This window comes from Cyprinus carpio, chromosome A3, assembly GCF_018340385.1.
Source record: "Cyprinus carpio isolate SPL01 chromosome A3, ASM1834038v1, whole genome shotgun sequence".
NCBI classification, from domain to species: domain Eukaryota; kingdom Metazoa; phylum Chordata; class Actinopteri; order Cypriniformes; family Cyprinidae; genus Cyprinus; species Cyprinus carpio.
The window spans coordinates 23,964,520-23,986,778 of NC_056574.1; the positions used below are offsets into that span (position 1 = coordinate 23,964,520).

The window sequence follows — 22,259 nt, forward strand, 5'->3', positions numbered from 1 at the left end:
AAATGAGGAGATCGGAGTGAAGAAGTGAGCTTATAACAGAGACTAGAGTGGGTGACCTCACAGGAACATGATCTGTGGCTCACTGCTGACTTCAGTCACACTCTGGTGGAGCTGTCTGTGACAGAGTGAAACCACCATGATGGATCACTGGGAAAGTGTGTCAGGGACACCATATTTTTAGAGTTTAATCCCAAACGGCCTCTCTAAGCCTAGCAACAGAATCAGGACCAAAGAGATACAGAGAAAAAGAAATCGACTTGCTAACTGGCTACTGTATAGCACTGAGGCAGCTTGTTGGAAAAGTCTAGTGTAAGACTTTGTGTCTAAGTGATACTGTGCTGATCTGGGCATTAAGGCCAAAGCTGTTGGTTTCAGAAAATGTTTGTTTTACTGAATTGCACTGCTAAAGAGTACTGAGGGCCCTTGAGAGAGTTTTATGTTAGTCAACTTACCCTGTTGGATAAGCACACCACCTTATTCAGTTTGATCATGTGTATGAATTATGTCTTCCAAACCTAAACATCAGGTTTTCTTTTACATTTAGTTGCAAATTCTGATTGTCAACTTGTCGACTTGGTAAAACTGACAAGCTAGATGAGGTTAAAAATAATTTGGGGTAGCATGAGTAAGACAGTAGCATGAGTAAATGACAAACTAATTCGTTTTTCCAGGTATACTATTATTTTCTGACAATGTTTATTACAAAAATATTAAGCAGCAAAGCTTTTCAATGTTTATAATACTACAAAATGAGCACCATATCAGCATATTTAAATGATTTCTAAAGGATCATGTGACACTGACGACTGGAGTAATGACTGCTGAAAACTCAGCTTTGCCATCACAGGAATAAATTACATTCGAAAATATATTAAAATAGAAAAACAATAAATAAAAAAAAAAATAATCCACACTATTACTAATAATATTAGTACATCTAAAATGTATACATTTGAAATAAATATTAAAATTGTACATGTAAATGTAAGAATATGAATTAGATTTTAATACCAAGTTTCAATAAATAATAATAACAATAATAAAGATTATTAAATGGCAGGCAAGTAGAAATTTGCTGGTATGTGTGGGCAAACAGAAAAAGTCCTTGAACTGTAAAAGACCTGACTGGGCTTTATGCAATACAGTGTATTTCTAAAGAGTGTGTGTGATGCTTATCAGTGACATACAGGAGCTCAACAGTTTTAAAATGGTCAAATACTGCTCAGAAACTATAATAAATCAGAATGCTTTAGCAGAAACCAGGTGTACACGGTATTTGTATAGCAAACAAAAGAATCTGGGTCTTACATGTTTACACTGACTTTTGTATCTCTTCCTTCCTTCATTCCATAGACTCACCTGCAGACACAAAGAGGATTCCTGCACTGAGGATGATATTGTGACGGGACTTGTAGAACTCGCTGGCAGCTATACACAGGCCACCCATGAAGAGCAGGATGACGCTGAGGATGGGGAAGATACTAGATGCTCGTACGGCTCCTACAGATGGAGAGAGAGAGAAGGTGGGATGAGTATAAGATGTTTTGACTGTTACTTGTTGAATGAATCTGTGTAAAAGGCAGTGAGAGAGGGAACGAGATGGATGAAGAAAGCTGTCATTTGTGGTGATTGTAGCAGCTGTTCTCCTCTGAGCACACGGAGTACAGCCAATCAACACTTTGCCAGTAGAGTGAACAGCTCCCACACCCTTTAAAATGCTTGTAGAAGAGCAATCCCAGGTCAAGAATCTCACCAAACACTTGTGCCTAACACAAACACTCCTGTACTCCAAGACTAAACAGGACCAGAGACATTTGCAGATGCTGCCATTCACACGCTTTAACAAAATATGTTCATAGTGAGACTTCAAGAAGAGCTGGCTTCATTCGAGCCATGAAATGACAAGTGAACGTGTTAATGAATGTTTTTAGGACAGACTGCCAAGCCTTCAACTCACCAATTAGTTCTTCAACTCGATGTTTGTGTAGCTTAAAGGGATAGTTCACACAAAAATTATAATTCTGTTATAATTTTCTCATCCTCGTGTCTTTCTAGACCTGTTTTGCTTCTTCTGTGGAACACAAAAGGAGATATTTTGAAGAATGTTAATGTTGATCTTTTCCATACATTGAAAGCACTAGGAAAAAAAAGTGACCAGAAGGTGTCAAGCTGCAAATTGACATTTTATATTTACATTAGGCAGATGCTTTTATCCAAAAGCAGCTTACATTGCATTCAAGGTATGCACTTCATGCTTTCTCAGGGAACTGAATTGAACTCATGACAGTGGCATATATCACCATGCTCTGCTATTTCCTAGCTGTTTCCTGAGCTACAGGAAAGCTATAATGAACTAAAAAAAAGCTCCATAAAAATATGAAAATATGTACCAATCTTCTTAAAAAAAAAAAAAGCAGAAGTGTTTATTGTTGTTTAGGATCAAACATGGTGCAACCTAATGTTTTGATGTAGTATGTTTCAATTGGTAGAAATATTCTTCACAATATCTCCTTTTGTGATCAAAGTCAGATCATTTTGGAATGACATGTGTGAGAAATTATATATATATATATATAATTATATATATATATATTATATATAAAAAAAATTACTTTTTAATAATTTTTTGAGTGAACTATCCCATTAATACTGTCAGTATCATATGACTCATACACTTTACAGTTCTCCTTACTCATTCATGGGTTTATGGGAAGAATGATGCCTATATTCTGAGCTGCGATGTTGGAGTGCCATATTATTATTGCTAGTTTGACATGATTAGAGGAATATTTGTAGCAGCTGCTAAAACTTTGGCCTTTTACCTCTTGTTTCAAAGCAGGAAATGCTTTTCTAACTATCCACTAAAGTGTATGTTATGTAATTTCATCATCAGCATAGTACACCCATACTGTACGTGTGCAGACAAATTTTTCTATCTATAGAAAGAACAACAACAAACTACTGGAAATAGCAACAACAATAGACACCTGCGTTGACACAAGTGCTTAAGAGATTCAGGCTACTGAAGACACTTTTATTGTTCATAATTGTTTGGAGAGAAATAGTGCAGACGCTTGTGTTCGTGGAGAATGGAGAATACTTTGAAAGGCTGTACGCATACTGTGTTCATGTCAAAACTGAAGTAAACTCTTTCTCCTGTCCTTTTCCTATTACCAGTCTTTCTCAATTCTTACTGCTTACTCATCTCTTACCTCTCCTCCTTAATCTGTCTCTTTCTCTTTTAAAATACTTCACATGGATAGTAATGCTTTCATCAGGCTAGTTAAATTTTCACCACTCCATCTAGTGTGCAAGCTCAGCAGTTTTTTCTCTCTTGCTTTACTCTGTCCTTCCCTGCTGGGATGTAAATGCTGATGTTTGGACAGCATGACAGTACTGTGAACTCTTGCTGGCTAAAGTGGGGACTAAAGCTTCCCCCTGAGAGGGTCATCTTCCCTCCTGTCCTGCCCTCACCTCCACCCTAAAACCACTGCACTTGTGCCATTTGCTACAGATCACACGAGAAGCCAAAGTCAGCTACCGCAAAAGTGCTTGTTTCACTGCTAAAACGACTATGTTGCATTTCAGCTCATAGTGTTTAGCAAAAGGCCGCAAGATACAAAATCCTACACTGTTAATTTCTGAAAATTTAACTTTGTAAATTCATTTAATATGCACAACGCTAAATAGTGATATCTCATTTGCTGCATGTTACTGTATATAAGGTGATGTTTTTCTAGCTGCAGTTCTTCTCTTCCTCTCTGTGAAACCTAAACGAAACTTCACTTGAAGTGATGCACGGCATTTTAATTTTCTTGCGCTCTGTTCTGCTCTGTTCCTATCTGTCACTTTCCCTCTGTTTTTCTCTCTAGCCACTCAATCTAGTCCCTAATTCTCGGTGTCTTGTGCTATCTTTTCCCTCCACGATGTTCCACTAGTAAAACCATATGAGCCCAGGAATTGCCATTTGTACATCTAAATCTGTTTGTGATCACTTCCTTTACTAGCAAGGCAAAGGTCCATTCTGAGAATGATTTATTTGTCACAGCTATGCAAGGGAAAATAGTGAATATGGACAGACTGACAAATTTGGTAGAAGTCAGTGATAGTCTTATTTTATATATATATACCTTTTTTTTCTGAGCGTGTATATATATATATACGCTCAGAAAAAAGGTACAAAGTGCCATATTTGATATTTCTGATATTACTGCTCTGCTACACTACATTACTTTACTTTATTTATATTTACAGTTTTCCTGGACAGAAATCTATATATGACACTGGTATGAGAAACATACAAAAACAATATACATACACTTACACATCTGTTAAGCTAATATCTGCCAATGGAACATAACTACATTTTTGGTCGGTCTGCCACAGTGGTCTATCAGTACTCATCAACATCAAAATGTATGACACGGCCAGCGGACCAATTTCAGTGTTTGCAAACAGTGATGATGGTTTTTGTGGGCGGAGCCTATTTGGCGGCAGAAAATGACAGTTTTAGAGTAGCAGTCTATTCAATCCATGAAATAAAATAATAAAAAGGTAATTTTGAGAATTTTGTTTATATTTCAAAATTCTGACTTTTTGCTCGCATTTCCAAGATTATATCTCACAATGCTGATAAAACAATTCAAAAATCACCTCATCATTCTATCTTTTCCCCTGGGCCCAGAATCATGAGTTGATATCCCACACTTATAACTTGTTTTCCCCTCAGAATTGACAAACTAGCAATTGTTGAGTTAAATTGAGTTATAAAGTCCGAACTAGGAGACGTAAACTTGTATTTGCAAGAAAAAAGTCAGAATTGTGAGATAAAATAGGTAAATGTTATGTAAAATGTTATAGGTTAAAATATTATTTTATGCTGTAACTGTAGCTAATACAATATGTCCCCAATGAACTGCATATGTGAATATTATGTAGACCTGTTGTTTAAATCAAACTGATGCTTTAGAAGTAGGGTAATAATAGCAGGTTTTATCCCTAGTCTGTCCATTAAAACATCTGTGTTTAACTTTAAATGACATATTTGATGACAGTAGTATTCCATAAAAATGATTTGCATTCCCATTCTGAAATCCAAATGCACAAATATTTTTTCCTCTTATTCCATGGATTTTACCCGTTTCCCTCCAGTTGTTACCACTGTTTTTCTGCCAACACAATGCGCACGCAGCTGCAAGTGAGGTGACTGTGACGTCTACTCCTAACTGGTCTATCATATCAAAGAAGGCTAGTCTTACCGTTTATAGAAGTATAGAATTTTAATCAGAATTTCATGGCCTGTAAATGTTCTCTATTCTGCTGCCACTGGCAGAAAGGTTTATTTTGGACCCTATCTGCAACTAAATAAAGGTGGATTTTTTTAGATGGATGTCCTTGCGAGTTCTCTTTATCCTGTCTTCCTCTCTTTTTCTCATCCCTCTCTCTGTAGGGTGTAGAGTTGCTGGGAATGGTCTGATTAAATATTAAGGTGTTCTGGGTGCTGACCCCGGTCCTCTTGCCCTGTAACAACCTTCTCCCAAATCTCTCTCTTTCTCTCTTACAAACACACACATTCTCCCCAATCTCACATTAACCCGGGGATATTGACATGACCAGTCACAGCACAGAGAGGACACACCACTCCTTCTCATCCATCAGCCTCATTCACAAAGACACCATAAGGCAAGAGGGAAGGGGGCAGGAAAGGATGTGAAAGTGGGAAAGGAAAAGATAATAACCTAAATCTATTGATTGTTGACACAAGCGTTTAAAACGACAGGCTTGAAGGTGACAGAAGTGTCCTCAGAGACCAGGATGCTGTGCTGATTTTCAGCTGCTGTGAATGAGAGTCTCAGCTAACATTTGCTTTAAGGTAACAGATATTTTCAATAGACAGAATATGCTTTACATAAATACCAGAATGCCTATAATAATCTGTAATACGTTCTTAAGAGTAAAACATCTATACAGTCAGAAAGAGGCTGAGATGGTCAGGTTGTGGATGTGCCTAGAAATGGAGTGAATCTCGCACACAGACTTCATACATTCCTAATTAGCCCTGTGGACACACATTGGCTCATAGAGACATGCTTTCACTCATAAAAATCTCAGCTGGCACACTTGCAGCTCTGTGACCTTGGCTTTGAGCTCTCAGATCAGGCAGCAGTGCTGTATCCATGGCTGTAGAGGCTCTGGAGGAGGAAGACAGTTTAGCAGATTCTCCCCGGGCTCCCTGCACTGATCACAGCCGGAGACTGACCAGCCTGAGGGCTTTTCACACAGAGACCGAACATTTGTTGGTGAGTTTTCACTGCAAACAAGATTCTGAATAGATACAATGGGTTTCTACACTACATAGAGCACAAACATTCGTCTGTCATCAAACTTTTTTTAGGGGGTTAGTCCATTAAAGAAAACAGACTGCCCAATGAAATATGAGCTTTTGATATAGAGCAGTTGCAACTGACTTTTTGCTGTATTTCATGAACGCTTTGTAAGCCTGGTCTCTTTTCAAAGTTTGCTAATATACACTACCAGTCAGTAATTACAATTTTTTTTTTTTTTACTTTATTTAGCAAGCAGCTAAATTGATCAAAAGTGACAGTAAAGACTTTACGTTGTTACAAAAAATGTATTGCAAATAAATACAGTTCTTAAATTTTATATTCATCAAATGCTGGAGAAATGTATTGATAATAATAAGAAATGTTTCCTGAGCATCAAATCAGCATATTAGAATGATTTCTGAAGGATCATGTGACATTGAAGACTGGATTAATGATGCTGAAAATTAAGTTTTGCCATTACACAAATAAATTACATTTTTAAATATATTAGAATTAGAAGTTATATAAAATTTTAATAACGGATACAATATTACAGTTTTTACTGTCAGTTAAATGCAGCCTTGGTGATAATAACTTAAAAAAATCTTAGAGTGTTAAAAATTCTTACCAACCCCAAGCTTTTAAATGGTAAACATATGTGTAAATAATAAATGTACTTGAATTAAAAAATACCAGACAGATGTGTTTCCTGCAAGTGCTCATGTTCTCCATTACCATAAAATAACTATTATGTCTAACTGCATGGGAAGTGTAAATCTGCAGCAATTAAGATAATTAGTTTTCCAGCAATTTATGGAGGTAATCTGGCATATTTTTCACAGGTATTAAAAGAATTCCATTAAGCATGTTAATGTTCACTTTGACATTCCCTAAACTGAAAGGTGCATGTACGTGTTGTATGACAAAATGTATTTGTCAGTCAGTGCCACCTAATTTAAAGGAGTTGATTTCATTACAATTTAGCCCTGTGTTTATTCATTTAATCTTGGTGTGCATAAACTTTTTTGTCTGTGATCCACTGCATGTTTCACATTTGTTGTGGCTTTGGCTCTAGTCTGTAATATGTCATCAAACGCAGTCTTTTCAATTTACTGTATGTATAAATATGTGCATTTTCTTTGTCTTGTACGCTCTGCACGTCAGACTGTGAGGCTATTGTGAACCAAGGGCTTTAGGATGGTGGTTTCTTGGGGAGCTGGACTGATAATGATGCCCCAGGGTAAGCACGTCTCTTTCGGCAATCTGCCCAGACTCCCCAGGCATGACACTGGCAAGGAGCACAAGGAAATTTTCACACAAGCCCTGTGTAGCGTTTGAGGGTCTGTCAGGGGCAGAAACACTGCCTGCGGGGTTGTTATTAAAGGGGAGTCAGGGGCAAGTCAAGCCTGAAGCAAGGAAAAGAGAGGAGCACAGCAGCAGTGTTTTTTGTTATGCTGCCTTCTATTAAAGCACTCTGTATTGATGAACTGGGGCTTTTATCAGAGGCTGTTCTCAGTCTCAGAGCTGGTATTGCTTAAGTTATATTAACAGTCCATTTTCTTTTATTTATGCTTTTCAAAGTGGTCACTGTAAAAATTTATCGACACTCATAAAAAAGTACTGGGCCTGAGCTGTGTGCTATCAGAAAATACCATGGTGATTTAATATTTATATACCACAGTGCTGAATGATTACTTGATACCTTTTTATTAGCATTCTACAATGTTTTCACAGTAGCTTCTTAAAGCTATGCAATGATTTTATTGTTTATATAATTGATATTAGTAAGGATTATGGTTATTTTGCTGGAACAGTCAGGATTGGACTAAAATCACAGTTGATTCTCTTTCAATTCATGTATTGGAATGGGACTACAATTAGTCACACCCCACAGGAAGGTAAATTGGAATTTGAATTCAGGAAGTGGAATCAATCAATCTATCAATCAACCAATCTATTTCCGACAATATCGTCTGTCTAATAAACCTTCAAACCAGCCTTATTTTTTTTTTGAAACTTTCAAACAAGGCTCTGTCATGCCAGCATTTAAAGTTTGGCCATAGTAAAAAAAAAAAAAAAAATACAGTCATTACAATTTCTATGATTTTCAGTTAATTTTTATTTTACTTCCTTATGTTCAAATGTGAATTGCAGTTGTGCATCCTGTTAGGTGCCCCAATTCAAATGCAGTTCAAATTTAAAAGTCTTTCTCAATTCAATTCCGAATGTCACATAACCCTGTTAACAGTCTAATAATATGTTTTTTGTAAAGTAGCGCTTTTTCGAAAAGACAACCCCTAATGCTTTCAGCATTGACACTGTAGTGCACAGTGCATGGAGAATGTTCGGTCACTCCCAGTCTCTGCCACATCTAAAAATGGCATGGGCCAAATTAGCACCCTCACCTCTTGCCCTGCTAATGGCTAGCGAGGATGAGAGGGTGTGAACAGAGGTTCTTGTCCCATATCAGTCAAGAGAGGGAGATCTTGCTCTCAGTCTTTCCTTCACTCTCTCTCTCACGCTCATTGACAGCATTGTGGAAGAAAATTAGCATTCACACTTAATCAGCCTCCCACAGGCTTGAATGTGCTGATGTGCAGGACAGGGTCATGCTAATCAGGTGCTCTATATTTCACACACACATATATAAAACAACAAAAACACATAAAAATATACCCCTCCCACAACATCTCCCCCTCACAACAAACAAACACACACACATTGCAGCTTTATCATCACCCATCTACCTATTAACGATGAGCAAAATTACATATTTTTTAAAACCAACTAGTCTGTGGGTTGTCTGAAAACTAGTTAATGAATCTGTCTTAAGGCAGCACTCTATAATTGCACTGTAAAAAATGATTGTGATTTTAACAGTAAAAGACTGTAAAAATGCTACAGTAAAAACCTGTTAACTGGTTATCAGTAAGTTTCCATACTATATACGTCGAATAACTATAATTACATTTAACGTAATTTTACAGTAAAATACTGTTAAAATTACAGTTTTTGGAAGTGAAAAAGAAAAAGTCATTGTACAATTTACAGTGGAAAACTGTAAATTGACACTCCCAGAATTCCCTGAATGACACTTCATGTTTTATGTTTTTTTTTTCATTGAAATAACTCATTCTTCTTAGTTTTTTCTTATCAGTTGTTTACATTAGGGTTTTATCTTACATCTAATATCATTAAATTAATTTTTATTGCATTATTTCAGTATCATGTGTGTTACCATGATGGTGTTTAGTGTTTGTGTGAATGACACTGTGCGCCTTCTATATGTATATATATATTAGTAAATCCCTTCTCAGCTTGTGGAAGAGCTGTTTGTGATGAGCTTTGATTCATCATGTGACTTTCTCATCACCACCTGCTTTGGTTGGTTATCAGTATTACAATGGTTCAAAACAGATATTAGTACTTCAATATGCTGGTTTATTAACATTACATCAGTTAATGAAATATGTTTGTTTATTGTGAATTTAAGTTAAGTCTGTAAAGCCTAAAATGTTGCTACCATATTTTTAATGGTGAAATTCTGACACACAGCTGCCGGTATTTTACCGTAAATGTCACAGATTTAGGTTGATTTTGGGTTCATCTGAACCTAAATGGGCCTGAATGGTTTGCATTCAGTAGCATCTAGACAGGTTACAGTAGAAGGGAACATAAAGCAAGGATTTTGTGACTGTTTTTTTTTTTTAAATTTGGACTATTTTGGACAACATTAAACATTACACAACATTCAACACATGACACACAAAAACAAAAAACAAAAACAAACAAAAAAAATGGTAAGATTTGTTTGCTTGCACAGCTACAGAGGCTAAGATAGATGGGTCATGTTAGTTGTATATTTAGTCTATTTTGTGATGCTTTTAATTTGCATATTGTGCTTTAGCTTTTATGCACTTTGCACATAAAACTCTCTCTTTCAGTAAATGTGAAATATATTCAATTCCCTCCACCAACCCAACCCAACATTTTCAATATCTTTAGAGCTCTACTTATATATATATATATATATATATATAATTTTGTAACAATGTAAAATTCCTTACAGTCACTCTTGATCAATTTAATGCATTCATACTAAATCATTTCTTTTTTGAAATGTGTATATGTGTAAATGTGTGTTTGTGTGTGTGTTTTATATATATATATATATATATATATATAAATCTCTATATATATATATATATATATATATATAAATCTCTTTGTCAGTGAAAGTGCAATTTCTCTTAACACAGCCTAAGCTCTTGTCACAGTTATTTCTGAGTGAGTGCGAATAGACACAATCACACTGACAGTACTTGTGCATTAAAGGAGTCTGCACCAAAAGTTCATTTTAAGCAAGTGGTGAGTACTGCTTTCAAGAAAGCACAATTATAGTGAAAACCCTTTAGGAACTACCTCAATTATAAGCATGCAAGACAGCCCACTCCAAACAGCACATGAGGGTAAAAGCTCCAGAAGCTGATGTGCATCTGTAGTCCCTGCATGCATGATGACATCACTCAGCTCTATATCACACGCTCTGGTCCATAACCTACTGGTCACTGCCAGTAGTACCAAAAACATCAATAAATGCTATTAAAATGCGCTTCATGGTTATTTTTAAGAAACTGCTATTTGTGCCCCATGTGTCATCATAACTTACTACTAATATAATTAATCGTATATTCAACTTTCACGTTACTGGATAGTTTTACTGTTTGGTAATGTTCTCAAATAAAATCATTAAAAAAAAATAATAATAATAAAATGTATGTCATTTTTAGACACAAATTTCATCATGCTACATTTTATGGACTAATCTCCTTAAGCTGTTAGACACAAAAGAGGATATTTTGAAACATGATGCTAACCAAACAGTTGCTGGTAGCCATTGACTTTCATAGTCTGCGAAAGAATGCTATGGAAGTCAAAAGAATTCTGTGGTTACTTAGCTTAGGTTAGGTTACTATGGTTATGCTTTGTGGATGTGGAGAGTGGATGTCACACAACCTATCCACAATGACATTTGGCTAATTTTTTATTATGAGAGGCCGTACAAGCCATAATTCATTCTGGCACTCTCACACACATACATTCTCCTTTTACATACATACATTTTTACTTTCACACACTTACATTCTCCTTTTACTTACATGCCTTTTTACTCTCACACACTTATTCCCCATTCACATACATACATTTCTACTCTCTCACACACTTACATTCTCCTTTCACATACATACATTAGTACTTGCACACACTTACATTCTCCTTTCACTTACATACATTTCTACTCTCTCTCACACACTTACATTCTGCTTTTACATACATACATTAGTACTCTAACACACATTCTCCTTTCACTTACTTGCATTTCTACTCTCTCACACTCATACATTCTCCTTACACATACATACATTTTTTGCTTTCACACACATGCATTCTCCTTTTACATACATATATTTCTACCTTTTTTTCTGGTATCCATTACTTCCTGTTTAAGCAGGAAGTCACTCTCAGACCAGGAAATACATGTGCAAGACTTGCTCAGCTCTTCCTCACAATTTTACAATGATGCTATGCAAAGTCATCCTGTTTTTTTATTTAAAGTACATATTTTACGTTTTTAACTTTCTACAGATCTGTGTACAAGTGTTATAATCTACGTGTTCTACAGATCTGATTTTTTATCGTACAAGTGTTATAAGGACATTTTCTGATTTTTATCGTATTGACAGGGCAAAATTAACGCTAAGGACATTTTCTACTGGTCAATCAATCAATCAATTCAATCAATCAATTAATCAATAAATAATTACAATTATTATTGTTTTCATTGTTGACTGTTACATTGTATTGTAATAAATAATAACCATTTTGTACAAACAGGTACAATAGTTCAAAGATAAAACTGAAATGAAGCATGCTTTTTCAGGTCTTTCAGGTAGGTCTAACTCTATTCCAGTTAAGGATGCACTGATCAGGATTTTCGGTGACCGATTCCAATTTCCGATTTTATTTATTTATTTTACAATCAAATGAGCCGATTCCCAAACTCGTTGCCAATTTATTTAGTTCTTATTACTTTATTATTATTATTATTATTATTATTATTATTATTATTATTTACATTTATTAAATGTTTATTTTGCTCTGTTACTGGCCAAACTAACCTTGAACAAACAACCAAAAATATATGCAACATGAAGCAACTGCACAAAACAAAAACATCAGACGGGCTGAATGAATATTTTATTACTACTCTTTATTATTATTAGTTTTATTACCTTAATTATATGTATGTCTGCACTATGTTTGTACTTTCTGTACCGGAAGCTCCTGACACCAAGACAAATTCCTTCTGCGTGTAAACACACTTGGCAATAAAGCTCTTTCTGATTCTGATGAAAATGCAAATTCAATCTCTGACAGCAGGTGGCGCTTATAGAACACTAGCGTTTCCTGAGTTATTGCTGCACGCAGCGCTGCGCTAATTAACACTCCTTTAATGTGTATTTAACGACGGTAAGAGGAAAAAGAAATTGCCATCGAAACTTTTCGGAAGACAGTCAGTTCTCCTCAGAAATACATTCATATTCACCCCACCCTAATTCCATAATTATGGTTTTCTTTCAGTATTTCAATGAATTTGTTCTGTCTGGTACAGTATTTTCTCTGCTTGAGCGACTGTTCTCTCCTCTTTGTGTCCTCGGTGCATCTGTCTTAAATATAATATATCATGATGAATAATCTAAAAATAAATAAACCGCAACGAGTCCAAATCTTGAGTTATGGAAAAATAAAAAGATATCGCTGTCCCTAACTTGCAAAAACAAAAAACCATATAGACGCTTATAATACGTGTATCTGGCAACACGACTGAGGCTGAGCCCGCGTCCTCAATCACAAGTTACTCGCTCAAGGAACGAGGCCATGTAACCTTTTCACGATGATAATATTTATTTATTTATTTTTAAAAACCCAGATAGCTTGCTGAAATACTTCTGCAGCCGCCTCATCTACCTCAGCCATGCTGATCAAGACCTGTCCCGGTGACCCTGATCGCGCCAAACCTGCCTTCCGTTTCCACCATACTCTTTCTCACACATACATACATACATTCTTCTCTTACATAGGCTGTAATTATGTAATCAACCAATCACATGGCAGTTGCTTATATATATATATATATATATATATATATATATATATATATATCTTCAATGCATTTAGGGTAAATGACCATTACAAAAAAATCTCCTCAACTCCAAACTAATGTAATTATGTAATCAACCAATCACATGGCAGTTGCTTCAATGCATTTAGGGGTGTTGTCCTGGTCAAGACAATCTCCTGAACTCCAAACTGAATGTCAGAATGGGAAAGAAAGGTGACTTAAGCAATTTTGAGCGTGGCATGGTTGTTGGTGCCAGACTGGCCAGTCTGAGTATTTCACAATCTGCTCAGTTACTGGGATTTTCACACACAACCATTTCTAGGGTTTACAAAGAATGGTGTGAAAAGGGAAAAACATCTAGTAGCGGCAGTCCTGTGGGCAAAAATGCCTTGTTGATGCTAGAGGTCAGAGGAGAATGGGCCGACTGATTCAAGCTGATAGAAGAGCAACTTTGACTGAAATAACCACTCGTTACAACCGAGGTATGCAGCAAAGCATTTGTGAAGCCACAAACACGCACAACCTTGAGGCGGATGGGCTACAACAGCAGAAGACCCCACCGGGTACCACTCATCTCCACTACAAATAGGAAAAAGCACTGAAAAAAGTGAAACATCAGTGCAATCCATTCAGTTGAAGACTGGAAAAAATGTTGCCTGGTCTGATGAGTCTCGATTTCTGTTGAGACATTCAGATGGTAGAGTCAGAATTTGGCGTAAACAGAATGAGAACATGGATCCATCATGCCTTCTTACCACTGTGCAGGCTGGTGGTGGTGGTGTAATGGTGTGGGGGATGTTTTCTTGGCACACTTTGGGCCCCTTAGTTCCAATTGGGCATCGTTTAAATGCCACGGCCTACCTGAGCATTGTTTCTGACCATGTCCATCCCTTTATGACCACCATGTACCCATCCTCTGATGGCTACTTCCAGCAGGATAATGCACCATGTCACAAAGCTCGAATCATTTCAAATTGGTTTCTTGAACATGACAATGAGTTCACTGTACTAAAATGGCCCCCACAGTCACCAGATCTCAACCCAATAGAGCATCTTTGGGATGTGGTGGAATGGGAGCTTCGTGCCCTGGATGTGCATCCCACAAATCTCCATCAGCTGCAAGATGCTATCCTATCAATACGGGCCAACATTTCTAAAGAATGCTTTCAGCACCTTGTTGAATCAATGCTACGTAGAATTAAGGCAGTTCTGAAGGCGAAAGGGGGTCAAAAACAGTATTAGTATGGTGTTCCTAATAATCCTTTAGGTGAGTGTATATATGTATGTATGTGAAAGGAGAATGTATGTGTGTGAAAGCAAACATATATGTATGTGAAAGGAGAATGTATGTGTGTGTAAGAGTAGAAATGTATGCATGTGTAAGGAGAATGTAAGTGTGTGAGAGTGCCAGAATGAATTATGGCTTGTACGACCCCTCATATTTTATTGTTTTTACATGTACATGTAAAAGTTACATGTAAATGCAAAATGACAATGGCAATGACAATTTGCAGCAAAAAAAGAGTTTGATTTGATGCATTGCCAGTGACATTAACAATAAAATATATTGGAAGCAGTTTCTCCTTCCTTTTGAAACCCTATTTATGTTGTTATATGGTTTGCATTTAGCATTATTTCCCCCCAGATAAAAACAGAGCTGTGATCCATGTTTGGGTCACAACCCACCAGCTGAGAACAACTAAGTAGTAGTTTGTATGTGAATATGGGTCTTCAGCTTAAGCTGTACTTGTAGTTTAAATCATTTAAACATGCTTTTGCAATTACTAGTACAATAGTGCCTTTGGGTTTTTTTTCCTCTTCATGCATATGGTGACTGTGAATCACAGTAGACTTCCCTTACTTACTTTTATGGTGAAATTGCTCCTTTTTTTGTCAACTGTGTTTATTTTGACCATGAACAATGCACTGTCACTTTAATTCAGCATGAACAGGCCAGCAAAAATAGATTCTGCACTGAAAAAATGTGCTGCTAACATGGCTAGTGTGAAATGGGCCCTACAGCTCCTCACAACTTTTTTTCCTTCTCATTACTAGCCTAGAAATCATTAAATTTATAGATAAACTTGGAATTACTCCAAGCCCCTGTCACAATCATTTCCTGTGTGTTTACCTCTTTCAGTTACAAAAAAGTGTTTTATCTGCCCATTCAAGACCATTACATATCCGCTAATGCCTTGAAACACCCATATCATTACAGATTGCTCACTCTACCTACTTTATTTAAGTCTCCTTTACAAAATTATTACAAAATCTTCACCTATTTCCATTGAGCTCCACTGATCTGTATCACAATATGCAGGATCATCCTATATTTCTCCCCTCTCAAGCTCGGTGAGCGGCTGCGGTACAGTACACAGTGATACAATTCACATGAACTACAGGACAACTGTGGTCTAAATATATCAATAATGCAGAGTATGGCCTTTTCTATTATGATCATGGGCCATTCGGATGGGTGTGTGGCCTCTCTATAGGCTAAGCGATGTCATATCAGGTGACACAGGCAGTGGCCTGGACTCTCATGTGTGTGTGCATGTGTGTGTTTGTGTGCTCTATGCATAGTGCCTCAGGATTCAGTGGCATGTGCCACCCCCCTCCCACCCCCCACCAGCCCTATGATGGACTGTCGTGTTTGGAGTAAGAAAATGAGAGAGAGATAGTGACTGGAAGAGAGAGTGGCTGAACAAGAGGTGGTGAGGGAATGAGGATTCACTGAATCCCTGCTTGCCCCAGCAATCAGACCATACGTAGGGATGCCGGACGGTGTCTTTTTCTTTTATTGCCGTCTACTATCGCACAAGTCCACCCTCTGCCTTGAGCCAACCTCCTGCAGCCTCCGCACATGCAAACCCGTTGCTGTTCGGCCAGCCTCATTGATTTTATCGGCCAGCATTTCAGAATGTGTGCGTCTGTGTGTGTGTCTGGGTCATCCAGTCACAGCCAGTTTTGGCCACACCGCGTGCCCGTGAGGGTAAGAGCCATACAGACACTGATACTCCAGAGCGCCTGCTTATAGTCAACATGTAGTTCAGAGGTCACCATCTATGACAACTACAAAACACTTTGTTTCTGAAACTTACAAACTCTTTGTCTTTATGAAATTTTTGTGACTTTTTTGTGAAATTCTGTAGTGTACTGTTGTTGTGATACAATGAAATATTTTATTCCGTGTATTTTAATGCAGAAGTGTCATTCTTATACAAAAATATAAAAAAAATTTCTAGCTATTCTGTATTTTGAATATGAAAAATAATATATACAATCTTTAAAAAAGTCAAAACTATAAAAACAGATTATCTGAGACGAACACACACACACACTACAGTTCAAAACTCTGGGGTCGGGAAAATTTTTAAATGTCTTTGTTTTTGAAAAAAAACTCTCCTGGTGCCCGTGATTTGAAGAGCCATACATAATTTCCAGAGCATTCTGTCTTTGTATTTTTATGTCAGAGCAGAAACTGTTTTCACAACTCTTTGTCCTTTAAAACAGTTTATCTGAGATTCTGAACACCTCTTTACAATGACACACACACATTCACAATACACACACACACATGTAAAAATTTTTAAATGTTTTTGAAAAAAGTCTCCTATGCTCACACACACACACACACTACAGTTCAAAACTCTGGGGTCGGGAAAATTTTTAAATGTTTTTGAAAAAAGTCTCCTATGCTCACCAAGGCTACACTGTAAAATCAATTACAAGATGTAATGATTTTTTTTTTTCAGTGTAAAATATATCATTTAGGCCTATGTAACACGCAAATATTATATATATATATTTAGATATATATATATGTGTGGTATATATTTATATTAGATATATATATATATATATATACATATATATATATATATCTAAATATAAATATATACACACACGGATAATATTTGCGTGTTACATTGGGTAGGCCTAAAAATATATTTTACACTGAAAAAAAAAAAAATCATTACATCTTGTATTTAAGGATCAGTGTTTGTTAATAGCGTATTTTAAACATAATCATGCAAAAGCTAATTGCTAATGCTGTGGCTCCCATTAGCTGGATGAAGGCAAAACAAAACTGCAGTGATCAAGAGGAAAGGAACAATTAAAGGGCATAATAATAATAAAAATACATATGAGATGAGTTGAGAATTATCTCTTTTATCGTTTTTACCCTTTTTATCCCAACGTCTTTCTCTTCCAACATGTTCCTTCTACCAACTGGCTCTCTTTTTAAATATTTCCCTCTATCTTGTTCTCTCAGTCCCTCTTATTCCTGCCTTTTCATCCTCCCCTCCCCCTCTCCCAGTGCTGTTTGGTCCTCAGTAGCATTAAGTGACGTGACATTCAGCCAAGTATGGTGACCCATACTCAGAATTGCGTGCTCTGCATTTTACCCATCCCGAAGTGCACAACACACAGAGCAGTGAACACACACACACACTGTGAACACACACCCGGAAGCAGTGGGCAGGCCCTTTTTTGTGCTGCGGCGCTCGGGGAGCAGTTGGGGGTTCGGTGCCTTGCTCAAGGGCACCGAAGTCATGGTATTGAAGGTGGAGAGAGCAGAGAACTGTACCATGGCACTCCCCCCACCCACAATTCCTGCCCGGCCCGAGACTCGAACTCACAACCCTTCGATTGGGAGTCCGACTCTCTAACCATTAGGCCACGACTTCCCCAAAGCTCTGTGGAAGATTGCAGCTCTGACACGGCATGATCTAAAAACCCACTGGCGCTTCAGAATGCTTCAGCACTCTTATATAACTGTGTGTGGATGTGTGAACTGCCTGATTCCACCGGTGATCACTCCAGCAAAGAGAAGCCTGCCACTGATAGGGCCTGTGTGAATGTGTGTGCATGCCTGTGTGTTTGTGCATGCAGATGATGTGCTGTTACTACATTGTAGATATTTCTTTCATGATAACCCTCTGCAAGTGTACGCCTGTGGGTGCTTGAGGATCGGCATGCAATTTCCTTTATAATCAAATGTGCATGAATCCATATAGTAATTTTGCATGCAAGTATGCAAATGTTTGGGTCTAAAAATACAGGCATGAATATACATATCCTTTTATGTGCAGTTGTTAGAACGGATGTGAATGCTGACCTGTTTTTATTTCCCCTGGTGTCTTCATAAGAGTGGTGTGTATTTTCAATAAACGTCAATTCTTTGGTGTATCACTGAACTGTATGACGCTCTCTATGACATCACGTATGTGTCACTTCACTAATGTGGCTCCTCGGTCGAGGCTCAGATTTCTTACATAACTGTTTCACTGGTGGTGGAGATGAGAGCATCCAAACCACAGTGTCTACTAAAGCATGATACTAGCATATATGTGAGGTGCATATAAAACCCTCCTATTAAGAATTAGTCTGAAAGCTCCAGCCTTTCTTTGTATATTTGCTCATAGGCTTACTGTAGATCCCCAAATGTATGGAAGAGAGTGTATTGTTGACAAGACTTTTGTATGAGATGGCGTTCTCCCCCTCAAAGACATATTCCCTTTTCTCTATTGGCTGAGGCAACTTTTTATGGATACTTGCTTTGGTGCCTGATTAGAAATGACAGAAATTCACTTTAACTTGTATTCTGGCTGAATAGCTTACATGTATAGTACGCTTACTATTTCTGCCATTGTGTTGTGTACTGCAAATGTTGTTGGAGCTTATGACAAATTGCTTGTGATGTTTCTCATTTGTAAGTCACTTTGATTAAAAGTGTCTGCTAAATGTAAGTGTAAATATTGCAGAATCAGTAATAGTAGTATGGTAGTGTGCTATTCTGAATTCAGCCTTAGTCTTAAACATGAGAAAAAGGTAATTATTAATGTCTTTTAAATGACATATATTATAATGCAAAAACTAAAAATGACCAAATTATACATTTCCTTTTGTGTTTTCAGTTAAGGAAAGTTAAGGTAGCAAGCCAACAGCTTGCCAATAGTCTATGTGTGTAGCATAAATGATTCAGAACAATTTGATATTAACGTTGGCTACAGTGGTATAGAAAATAATCACCCCCTTTAAAATAAACACATTTTTTAGCCTGAAATGAAGATGGACTGTTTTTGTTTTATCCAGCTGTATTTACTCAGTGCAACTTCTAACATCCAAGTGAAAGATATAACACCAACATGTCAGTGAAAAAAACAACAACAAAAAAAACAAGACAAAACAAAAAAGAATCACTGAGTTGGAAAAAGGATCACCCCTTCTGTCTGGGATCTGCCTCTTCTAACTTTGCACATCTAGACTTTGCAATATCAGCCCACTCTTCTTTGCAGAACTGCTCAAGTTCAGGTAAATTTGATGGTGAGTGTTTGTGGACTGCAGTCTTCCACAGATTTTCAGTGGGGTTTGAGTCTGGGTTCTGACTGGACCATGTAAGGACATTAAGCTTTTTCTCCTTCAACCACTGTGTGCTCAGTTTTGCTGTGTGCTTTGGGTCTTTGTCATGTTGGGAGGTAAACTTTCTTCCCACTGACAACTTTCTGGCAGATTTAGCAGATTTTCCTCAAGAATTTGATGGTATTTAGCTCCATCCATTTTTCCTTCTATCCCGACAAGTGCTCAGTCCCTGCTGCAGAGAAACACTCAGAACAGGACATCAGCACCTCCATGCTTTACTGGAGGAATGCTGTTATTCAGATGATGAGCTGTTTTGGATTTCCGTCAGACATACAGTACTGTGCAAAAAATGTCTTAGACCATTAGTATTTTCACCAACAAAAAAATGGTTTTAAGCCAATTATTTCTATATTTTGCTTTAGTGTTTCAGTAGGAAATAACAGTTTACTTTTCCAAACATCCTTTTGCCATTAATTGTAATAATCCATTGAGATTTTTGTATGCACAAGGATTCTGACAACAACCAGTGCTCCACAGAGATCTGATCTCATCATAATCCAGTCTGTCTGGGATTACAAGAAGAAACAGGAAAAACTGAGACAGACTAAATCCAGAGGAACTGTGGCAACGTCTCCCAGATGCTACAAGAAACCTTCCTGTAAAGCTACCTGAAAAACTATGCACAAGTGCACCTAGGGCAAAAGCTGATTTAAATGCAAAGTGTGGTCGCACCAAATGTTTATTTGATTTAGTTAATTGATAAATAAAATCTATTTGTGACATTATTTCTGAAAGCACCCTCACATTACAGCATTTTTACAAAAGTGCCTAAAACTTTTCACAGTACTGTAGCTTTGTAGGTGGGTTTCTTGTAGCATCTTGGAGACGTTGTGGCCTTTCTTGAGGAGTGGCTTTTTTCTTGCAACCCTCCCATACAAGCCACATTTGTGCAGAATTTGTGATATTATTGTCACATGCACACTATTATGACTCTTTGTCATGAATTCCTGCAGCTGCTTCAGAGTTGCTGTAGGACACTTGGTCGCCTCTCTGATCAGTTTCCTCCTGAATCTTTCATTCAGAGTGATGTCCTGATCCAGGGAGGGTCTGTGTTGTACCAATAATAGACTTCACTGTGCTTCTAGACATTGATAAAGCCTTTTGAATTTTTTTTTTGTATCCATCTCCTGACTTGTGCCTGTCCACAACTTTATCCCGGTGATCTTTTGACAGTGTCTTGTCACCCATAGTTGATTGTTTGCTTCAGTTACACTACCAAGGACTGAAATGCTCCAGGAAAGCTCTTTTCATGCTGAGCTGCATTTCCCAAAAGCTTCGTAAGCCTAAGAAGTTCATAAAAACGATCGTACAACTGATCTTAATATTACGGTCTGTTTCCCAAAATCATCGTAACTTAAGTAGCACTTCAAAATCATCGTAGATCTACGAGTGCTCTGGAGTAATCGTAAAGCCCTAAGTGCATCGTAAGAAGACAGATTTATGCGGTCACCTGCAGGACAATTGGCAGATTACACCTTAAACTTCATTCAAGTGCAATGTGATAATAATATAAGGATTTGATTGTACTTTATTGTACATTTTATTACTCGTTTTTTGTTGTTTTAAATGAATTTATAAATAAAAATTATTAAAAAGGGCAGAAAAAGTAGAACTAGACATCTAAATTAAATGACTGAACAAAAAAAAAAAAGAATAAAAGAAATAATGTAGGAAATATACTTCAAATACTAGGTGTGGGGTGGGGGTGGGTGGGGGAGGTGGATAATCTGTCAATGACTTGCTGACTTGCACGAAAACCAGCAACCTATTGGACCCAGAAATAACGTCTCTCTCTCTCTCTATATATATATTATATATTATTATGTAAAGTATAATATCATACGTATAATGAAATATAATATAATATAATAAAAATATTATATTATATTATATTATATTATATTATATTATATTATATTATATTATATTATATTATATTATATTATAATTATTATATCCGAGTTGTCTGGAACACAGCATTAGGTTTACATTTTAATAACTGAGCGTGTACTACAGTTACGAACCATTCTAAGGTGACATTTCAGCACTTGACAAATGGATAGCGACTCCTAAGTAGTACTTAAAGCACAGCTACGTGCGACTGTGTTAAGTGCATTTTTGAGAAACGCATGTGAAACAATAACGAACGATCACAAAATGACTTATAGAAAATGCTCTTAACCTCTAAGATCAATCGTTATCGGGAAACCCGGCCCTGAGCTGATCAAAATGAACACAGCTGATCACAGCTGAAAATCAAATGGCTTTGTGTTCCATTGAGAAGGTGATTATCTACACCTGACTGAGTTTACAAGTCATTTTTA

At 37.0% G+C, this 22,259-nt stretch overlaps 1 protein-coding gene and 1 long non-coding RNA gene across 2 annotated transcripts in view; one reads left to right on the forward strand and one right to left on the reverse strand.

Annotated features, from left to right (window-relative positions):
• LOC122137629 overlaps window positions 1-22,259 on the forward strand; it is a 33,644-nt gene that overhangs the window by 10,091 nt on the left and 1,294 nt on the right. Inside the window, exon 2 of the long non-coding RNA XR_006154978.1 lies at window positions 1,354-1,523. This is a non-coding gene — a long non-coding RNA (uncharacterized LOC122137629). The remainder of the gene's footprint in view (window positions 1-1,353; window positions 1,524-22,259) is intronic.
• LOC109054108 (voltage-dependent calcium channel gamma-2 subunit-like) overlaps window positions 1-22,259 on the reverse strand; it is a 71,816-nt gene that overhangs the window by 2,836 nt on the left and 46,721 nt on the right. Inside the window, exon 3 of the mRNA XM_042725394.1 lies at window positions 1,360-1,500. Within this exon, the coding sequence (XP_042581328.1) occupies window positions 1,360-1,500 (141 nt within the window). The remainder of the gene's footprint in view (window positions 1-1,359; window positions 1,501-22,259) is intronic.